The sequence below is a fragment of the Perca flavescens genome, chromosome 9 (assembly GCF_004354835.1).
Source record: "Perca flavescens isolate YP-PL-M2 chromosome 9, PFLA_1.0, whole genome shotgun sequence".
Lineage (NCBI taxonomy): Eukaryota > Metazoa > Chordata > Actinopteri > Perciformes > Percidae > Perca > Perca flavescens.
Window position 1 is genome coordinate 14,932,042 of NC_041339.1, and position 9,820 is coordinate 14,941,861.

General features: G+C 42.7%; 1 protein-coding gene across 1 annotated transcript; it reads right to left on the bottom strand.

Moving 5' to 3' along the window:
• Positions 1-702: 702 nt before the first annotated feature.
• Positions 703-8,028, bottom strand: rex1bd (required for excision 1-B domain containing). The gene is made up of 5 exons (XM_028588062.1): positions 7,877-8,028; positions 7,224-7,306; positions 6,849-7,053; positions 2,887-2,975; positions 703-1,137 (listed from the first exon to the last, which is right to left on the bottom strand). Exons 1-5 carry the CDS (start codon positions 7,877-7,879, stop codon positions 1,065-1,067), a joined length of 453 nt encoding a protein of 150 aa, XP_028443863.1. The 5' UTR covers positions 7,880-8,028; the 3' UTR covers positions 703-1,064.
• Between the last annotated feature and the right edge of the window lie 1,792 nt (positions 8,029-9,820).

Here is a 9,820-nt window from a genome sequence, read left to right on the forward strand (position 1 = left end):
AGGTCAAGAAATGTTTTGCAAAATATTTTTGTAGAGTGGTGGTTTTCTCCATGCTAATCTGAATATGTGAGATTGACATTGTTTTTGCCATTAGGATTATTTTCAATTAATCTGCTATTAGTTTCTTGATTAATCAATTAATCGTTTTGTCTATGAAATTTCAGAAAATTGTGAGAAGTACCAGTCACAGCTTCTTAAGATGACCCAAAGATATTCAATTTACAATGCAGAGAGAGAGAGAGAGAGAGAGAGAGAGAGAGAGAGAGAGAGAGAGAGAGAGAGAGAGAGAGAGAGAGAGAGAGAGAGAGAGAGAGAGAGAGAGAGAGAGAGAGAGAAAAAATCAATTATCAAAATAGCTGGCAAATAATTTTCTGCTGATCATCTAATTTGATTGTTTCAGCTCTAGTTCAGTGAAAACGACATGTGAAATCACTGAGCCCTTTTAAACAGTAATTACAGTCGACATAAAGTAGCGAGCTACCTAAAATAGCTACCTGAAGGTGTTGAATTTAATTTCCCAAATAAGGCCTCACTATCTGTAAAATGTATATACTGTCTACCATTTGTTTGAAGACCTTTTCATACTGTTTATATTTTTATAACTGCATATTTAAAGTTTTTTTTAAGTTATATTCTTTTACTGCACCAGTAGTGCCTCTGAGAAATACTGAGTATAATGTATAAAACAGTACAAAGTCAAACTTGTCTTGGAAAGTGTCTTTTTATATTTCTTTAAAATACAATTCATCAAGTAAACAAAGATAGCAGGATAAGCCTCCAGGAATTATTTAACCTTTTAGAGTATGTACACATTTCATCAATTTCTTTCTTTTTTTTTTTGCTGAGGCATGCATTAACACAAACCCATGACAGATAGAAACAGAGCCAGAATGTGAAAGTTCCCCTGGGTGGAGTAAGACTGCAGCAGCGAGCAGGGCGGAGCCAGAGGGGGATCGATAAGTGCAGCCGAGGAGTCCAAGATGGAAGTTGCGGCAGAGCCAATCGGTCAGCTCGGCCGTCTGGTGATGTGAGAGGGCGGCTGCAAGCCTCCTGGGAGCCGCCTGTCAATCACACTCCTCAGAGTCATACTTAAAGTCCTGCATGATCTCACTCAGAGCCTCTTTGTTCTTGATGATCCTGGAAAACACATTAGTTACTTTGTTACAAATATTTTGTGAATATACAGTGGGAGAAATAAGTATTTGACCCCTTGCTGATTTTGCAGGTTTGCCCACTTACAAAGAATGCAAAAATCTACAATTTTAATCATATGTACATTCTAACAGTGAAAGACAGAATCCCAAAGAAAATTCCAGAAAATCACCCCCTGGACAAACAGCAAGTATTCTGGCTTCTACAAGCCAGTTAGTCTTTCTTTAAGACACAGCCCCAATCCGAACCAATTATCTACATCAAATACACCTGCCTCACCTCGTTACCTGTATAAAAGACACCTGTCAACACCCAAACAACCAGCATCCAACATCACCACCATGGGCAAGACCAAAGAGCTTTCTACGGACATCAGGGACAAGATTGTTGATCTGCACAAGGCTGGGATGGGCTACAAGAGAATCGGAAAGCAACTTGGAGAGAAAAGATCAACTGTCGGTGCAGTTATCAGGAAATGGAAGAAGCACCACACCACCGCCAACCTCCCTCGGTCTGGGCCTCCACACAAGATCTTGCCTCGTGGGGTGTCCCTGATCATGCGAACGGTGAGGAATCATCCCAAAACCACAAGGGGGGAACTGATGAATCAACTGAAGGCAGCTGGGACCACAGTTACAAAAGAAACGGTTGGTAACACACTCACGCCGTCATGGATTGAAATCCTGCAGCGCACGCAAGGTCCCCTGCTCAAGAAGAAACATGTACAGGCCCGCATGAAGTTCGCCATTCACCACCTGGACGACTCAGAAGAGGCCTGGAAGAAGGTGATGTGGTCAGATGAGACCAAAATAGAACTTTTTGGCCTCAACTCAACTCGTCGTGTTTGGAGGGCAAAGAACACCGAGTACAACCCAAAGAACACCATCCCCACCGTCAAGCATGGTGGTGGCAACATCGTGCTTTTCAGCCAAGGGGACGGGACAACTCCATCGTATTGAGGGGAGGATGGACGGGGCCATGTTTCGTGGAATTCTGGACCGACATCTCCTTCCCTCAGTGAAAGAGCTGAAGATGGGTCGAGGATGGGTGTTTCAGCACGACAACGACCCTAAGCACACCGCCAAAGCAACAAAAGAGTGGCTGAAGAAGAAGCACATCAAGGTTCTGGAGTGGCCTAGCCAGTCTCCAGACCTGAATCCGATTGAAAATCTTTGGAGGGAGCTTAAAATTTGAGTTGCAAGGCGACAACCTCGGAACCTGAATGATTTGGAGGCTGTCTGCAGGGAGGAGTGGGCCAACATCCCTGCCGAAATGTGGACAAACCTTGTCACCAACTATAAAAATCGTTTGACATCTGTGCTGGCCAATAATGGCTTTTCTACAAAATATTAACATGCTGTTTGTCCAGGGGGTCAAATACTTGTTTTTCCTCATCAGATGGTTATCAATTTTAATAAATTCATATGATGTGATTTTCTGGAATTTTCTTTGGGATTCTGTCTTTCACTGTTAGAATGTACATATGATTAAAATTGTAGATTTTTGCATTCTTTGTAAGTGGGCAAACCTGCAAAATCAGCAAGGGGTCAAATACTTATTTCCCCCACTGTGTATATATATATTAATTTTTTTTACAACCAAAGAATAGTCTGTTTAAATGAGGAAATAAACCTGCTTGTCAGCTGCACTGACAAGCAGGTTGATAGTGAGCGAGTGGCTGGGTCAGCAGGGAGCGAACGCAGTAAACTGAGGGGTGGTAATAGCTGTTCTTACTCGTGCTTGATCTCCTGAATCTGTTCTTGACAGTCTTCGTCCTCCGGGTGATCCTGGGCCCGCTGCCTGGCCAGCTGCAGCTTGGCTGTCTGTTGAGAAGGCACATCAGATAAGATTTATGCAAACCATTCATCAGTGGGGGGACAGAGGGGAGACAGATGAACTCTTAAGATAATAGGAGCTTTATGACGTGATGTTGCTGGCAGAAAGGACGTTGAGTTAATAGTATAGGAGTGTAAAACTTCACACAAAAGTGCTACACATCACCTCTGAACACCAGATGTATGAAATGCGGACTGTTGAAGAATGTGGGAAGCACTGAGGCGCAACATTTTTACACCAGTCTCAAACTGTCTGTCCAATCATGATGAGCGTCACAGACAGACTGCAGCTAACATATCACTGACTTGAATCAGAACCCAAATATTCCCATCAGTTTTCCTCCTTAAATGGTGTTTGCTTTAAGACATGTATGACTTGAGCTGCCAGCATATTAAGAACTGCTGAATCCTTAACATGACAGTGGTGAAATGAGAGAAAGAGAATGACATGTTTTGAATAAGAAGTCTGCCTCCTTGTGGTAAAACAGTAGAGTTGTATCAAACAAGCCAAAAGTATGCACTTAAAATAGAATTGCATTACATGCTAAATATTTATTAAAGGTTTGAAACATTAAATGTGGCAGGTTAAATGGATTCTTGAAATTCTTGTAAAATAATATGTAAAGTTATACGGCAATTATACAAAGAATTTGCAAAGGAAAAAAGATAAAAAATTAATAAATGAATCCTCCATTACATAGAGTAGATTTTTTTTAAACATTGTCTTCTGAATTTAGCCATTTGATTAATTTAATTACACAGTTGGATTTGACTGTTTCTTTACTTATGAACCCCCTTTCAATATATACTTTTTTAAATATATATATATATATATATATATATATACAGTGGTGTGAAAAAGTGTTTGCCCCTTCCTCATTTCCTGTTCCTTTGCATGTTTGTCACACTTATGTTTGAACATCAAACCAATTTAAACAATAGTCAAGGACAACACAAGTAAACACAAAATGCAATTTGTAAATGAAGGTGTTTATCATTAAAGGAGAAAAAAAATCCAAACCATCATGGCCCTGTGTGAAAAAGTGATTGCCCCTAAACCTAATAACTGGTTGGGCCACCCTTAGCAGCAACAACTGCAACCAAGCGTTTGCGATAACGTGCAATGAGGCTTTTACATCCTGGAGGAATTTTGGCCCATCATCTTTGCAGAATTGTCCTAATTCAGTTACATTAGAGGGTTTTCGAGCATGAACGGCCTTTTTAAGGTCATACCACAACATCTCAATAGGATTCAGGTCAGGACTTTGGCTAGGCCACTCCAAAGTCTTCATTTTGTTTTTCTTCAGCCATTCGGTGGTGGACTTGCTGGTGTGTTTAGGATCATTGTCCTGCTGCAGAACCCAAGTTCGTTTCAGCTTGAGTACCCAACAGATGGTCGGACATTCTCCTTCAGGATCTCTTGGTAGACAGCAGAATTCATAGTTCCTTTTATCACGGCAAGTCTTCCAGGTCCTGAAGCAGCAAAACAGCCCCAGACCATCACACTGCCACCACCATATTTTACAGTTGGTATAATGTTCTTTTTATGAAATGCAGTGTTCCTTCTCGCCAGATATACTTGGACACACACCTTCCAAAGAGTTCCACTTTTGTCTCATCGGTCCACAGAATGTTGTCCCAAAAGTCTTGGGGATCATCAAGATGTGTTCTGGAGAAATTGAGACGAGCTTTGATGTTCTTTTTGCTCAGCAGTGGTTTTCTCCTTGGAACTCTGCCATGCAGGCCATTTTTGCCCAGTCTTTTCCTGATGGTGGAGGCATGAACGCTGACCTTAACTGAGGCAAGTGAGGCCTGCAGTTCTTTGGACGTTGTTGTGGGGTCTTTTGTGACCTCTTGGATGAGTCGTCGCTGCGCTCTTGGGGTAATTTTGGGCGGCCGGCCACTCCTGGGAAGGTTCACCACTGTTCCATGTCTTCGCCATTTGTGGATAATGGCTCTCACTGTGGTTCGCTGGATTCCCAAAGCTTTGGAAATGGCTTTATAACCCTTTCCAGACTGATAGATCTCAATTACTTTCTTTCTCAATTGTTCCTGAATTTCTTTGGGTCTCGGCATGATGTGTAGCTTTTAAGGATCTTCTGGTGGACCTTACTGTGTCAAGCAGCTCCTATTTAAGTGATGCCTTGATTGTGAACAGGTGTGGCAATAATCAGGCCTGGGTGTGGCTAGAGAAATTGAACTCAGGTGTGGACAACCACAGTTATAGTATGTTTTAACAAGGGGGGCAATCACTTTTTCACACAGGGCCATGATGGTTTGGATTTTTTTTCTCCTTTAATAATAAACACCTTCATTTACAAATTGCATTTTGTGTTTACTTGTGTTGTCCTTGACTTTTGTTTAAATTGGTTTGATGTTCCGAAACACTTAAGTGTGACACACATGCAAAGGAACAGGAAATGAGGAAGGGGGCAAACACTTTTTCACACCACTGTATATATATATATATAAAAAATATATAAAAAAAATAAATAATTTCTTCTTATTTAAATATCCATCTCTTAATTTTCCTCTCAACCTGTCTCTTGATCTGAACTATGTTTGTGTATACTTATCACTAGTCTTTTTTTTGCCCCGCCAGACCAGTGGCTCTGCAAAAAATTCTCTGAGAGGAACTTGTTTTAGTGCAACATTCGCACACCAAAAGAAAACGCCACATACAATATTAAATGAAGTTAACTGTTCACACAAGTGAAGGAGTTCAAGTACCTTGAGGTTTTGTTCGCGAGTGAGGGGACAATGGAGCGGGAGATTGGTCGGAGAATTGGTGCAGCGGGTGCGGTATTACATTCAATCTATCGCACCGTTGTGACGAAAAGAGAGCTGAGCCAGAAGGCAAAGCTCTCGATCTACCGGTCAGTTTTCGTTCCTACCCTCACCTATGGTCATGAAGGCTGGGTCATGACCGAAAAAACGAGATCCAGGGTGCAAGCGGCCGAAATGGGTTTCCTCAGGAAGGTGGCTGGCGTCTCCCTTAGAGATAGGGTGAGAAGCTCAGTCATCCGTGAGGAGCTCGGAGTATAGCCAGTTGAGGTGGTTCGGGCATCTGGTAAGGATGCCCCCTGGGCGCCTCCCTAGGGAGGTGTTCCAGGCACGTCCAGCTGGGAGGAGGCCTCGGGGAAGACCCAGGACTAGGTGGGGGGATTATATCTCCAACCTTGGGATCCCCCAGTCGGAGCTGGTTAATGTGGCTCGGGAAAGGGAAGTTTGGGGTCCCCTGCTGGAGCTGCTCCCCCCGCAACCCGATACCGGATAAGCGGACGAAGATGGATGGATGGATGGATGTTCACACAATACAGCAGCATCAGCTATTTAAATAGCTGGATACATGGCTATACGTCATTAGTTCTTACCAGGGTATCGCCGTGTGTACTTCGTCCACAGCAATCCTCTCCAATCGGTCCCAAAACGTCCCAGTTAGACAGTAAATGCCGTAAACATATTCTTTGTTAATCTTAACAATCATTCCCCGAACAAACCAAGCAGGTCTGCCTTGTTGCATGATCCAAATCTTCTCAAAAACATGCCTTTTTCAGCGCGTAGCTTGCTCTAAGTCTGTTGTTGTTTCCCAAAGTGAACAGAGTTTGAGAACGGCAACACACAGAGAGCGGAAGGTGAGGAACATCTGGCGCGTGAGCCACGCGCGGGACGTCAGGCAATTATCCTGGAAATGTACTTCCGTTGATCCAGACTAGTCTGCTGATTACATCACCTTCACCTTCTATATGTACTGTAGGTCAACCAGTGTACTTGTTCATTTTATTTGATGTTGATTTTCTTGGCTTTTACACTGCTGTTTTAATATTTCAAAAATGAAACATACAGCGAGTGGTTACATACCAGTTCAAGTTTCTGCTTCTCTTTGCTCTGCAGCTTTTCAATGTGCTCAGAAAGGGCTGGCCTGTCAAACTCATGGTGCAGCTTTTCCTTGATCTCCAGCACTTCCTTGGAGATGCCGCAGAAGGCCTGTGTTATCTCATGGACCAGCTGCCTGTAGTGGTCGAAGTCATAATGGGGCCCTGTCCTCAAGTAGGCCTCATGTCCTCTGGAAGGCAGAAAAACAAAACAAATAAAAGTGAGGCGTACAATTTAGATTTCTATAAGTATGTGCCCAAAATCAAGGACAATGATGCCTGGAGACAGGAGGAAATGTGATTGTGTCTTTACAATAATTTAACAACAGTGTGGTGGCGTCATTACTAGATTTAAACTTACTCTTCAAAGAGCTGATACGTCTCTACCCGCTCAGCCTGAAGCTGATAAAACCTCTGGATCAGGGCTTTAAAGTCTGTGGGGACCTACAGGGAGGAAATCACTTTACAGAAAGGTAACATATAGCATGCAGAGAATTATCAGAATATGAATCCATCCATCCTATTATTATTATTATCGTCGTTGTCACTCAATTAGAAAAACTTAGTTACGCTATATGTTGTTAAAGCTTTGCAAATATTTGTATCCATATTATGAATATGTTTTGGTCTTTTAACAGACTAAGTAAGCACTTTTTTTCCATTTAGAGCTCTCATATGATGTGGATTTTGACATATTACGGGCTAAAGTCCCAATAAAAACACTATATTATTGATATAATTTTGAATAATGTTACATTGTACTATACTTGACTGGTTGTAATTAGTGTTTATGAAGAGAAAATAAAATGAAAGCTTGTGAGCATAAAGTTACAGGTAACAAGCAGCTCGTTATAACCATGGATGTATTAAGAGAACCCTGACACTAACGCTACAAATTCAGCTACATTAGCCAACTTAACATTAGCGTTGATTAGCTTAGCACATGTGGAAGTAACGTTACTAATTTAGAGGCTCTCAGACATTTAACTGTAGTATAAAATGTCAAAAACTCACCATTGTAACCTGGCAGAAAATTCTGTCGCTGGGTTTCCACAGTTAATCACAGTGACATGTTTATATTTCATAAATACAGGACGTTGTTTTACTTCTGTATGTGAATAAGCAGCCGGCCTGCCTTGCCACACGGAAATGATGATGTAGCGCATTGTGCATCGTGTGTTTTCAAAATAAAAGTTCTCATACACAAAAACGGACTTTCACAGTTGCTTCTGTAGCCTCTATTGACAAGAGAGACTTCTTCCTTCACAACTACAGTGTAAACGGTATTACTCTATGTTTACACTCTTTGATTTAGTGCTACATTTATAATGACATCTTCCTGTGAAATGATACTGAATCTTATTTTTACACAGTCTATGTGCTGAACCTCTCTTCCTGCAACAGGGACAGTTTTTGTCCATTAACCCTGCATCCATGCATTAACCCAGAGCAGCTTGAAAGTTAAAAAGCATAATACAGGTCATCACATGATGGGATGACCTGTATTATGACCCTACACTCTTTATGAAGTCTACAGTAGACTGCAGAGTGTAGGGTCATAATGTGTTAGGTGCAGGTTGGCTGTACATTTTCCAGCAGTCTAACAACCCATTGTTCATTATGTTGGTTGCCATTAAAAAAAAAAAAAAAGTCCTTAAGGTGCTTACATTTTTTTTAAAACTTCTACAACTCCATGACAATAATGCACTGGGACAACTTCTTATTTACCTTGTGGTGAGTTTGTTTTGGCAAGACGGTTTTATTTTGAAAGGGGTCAAAACGCCTCTTGCGTCTGACTGCCACTAACCAATCAAATGTTTCTCTACAAAATCAGAAACACCCCATCTCTTTCTATTTCATTACAGTGCGTGTGTGTATTATTAAAATGTATTAACAATAAGAGATTGAGTGGTGTTTTATAAGCCAAATATTTGGGCTAAATCATCACAAAAATCGTTCCTGAGATTAAGCAAAGATCCACCTGTTGCTTTATCTTGCAGGCCCATTCAACAGAATTAGCCCATCGACTGGGGGCTTATGTGGGCATTGTCTGCTTTGTGTCTGTGCGATTAGAAAGCATTATTCCAATATGGAGGAAAGAGGTCGCAAAGCTACTACTGTGCAGACGCGGGCACTCCTACGCCTTCAGTCTCCCTCTGCCGTTCATTGGTCCATTTAGCATCTTCAGCACCACGCAGGCTGAACAGCGACACACAGCCGTGCAGCTTTCATCAAATGAGGATGCCGAGAGGCCCTATACACGGTTAAGATGATACTGTTTGTCTGATATTTTGTAGCCATAATGTCAGTGTTTCATCAGTATATAACATATGTTGACAGTCGGTTTATTTGCAGCTCATTGTCTCCCCCGATTTGATCGGGAAAGACCCGCCGCCTGTGTCGTCTAACTCTGCAGGAGGACGCTGTTTTTTCCCCCATCACAAATGCTCGGACTCCAAGGTTTTGTTTGTTTCACCGGGTTTCCCTCCCGTCGAGTCGACAGGCATGACGGACAGTAACGCCGCCGCTCAGGTTATAGGCAGCAGCATCTCATGCACACTGGCGCGTCAACAAGCCTCGACGCCCGACCACAGGGTCCCCCTGCCTGCGCCCCGGTGTCCGCCGGTCCCCGGACGCCTGTTGTGACATGACAGCTCGGGGAAGGAAGAAGAGGATCAAAGGTTACATGCAGGGGTCCAAGCAAGAGTGCAGACGGCTCGGATCCTTGATGAGAGGGCACACGGAAACAGACAGTGTGCACTGTTTGAGTGGAGAGGATACAATCATACCTGTATCAAAGATTCATGTGACACTTTACTAAGCCCTGCAGGGTGTTTCTCTTGTGGCGTGCAGCCTCCAGAGAGGTCAGAGCACGGGGTTAGCCACTGAGCAGCGCCCCCGCAGCCGGCTGATGTGCCCATACATCAGCAAAGCAGGTGCCTGCTGACACAAGGGGGA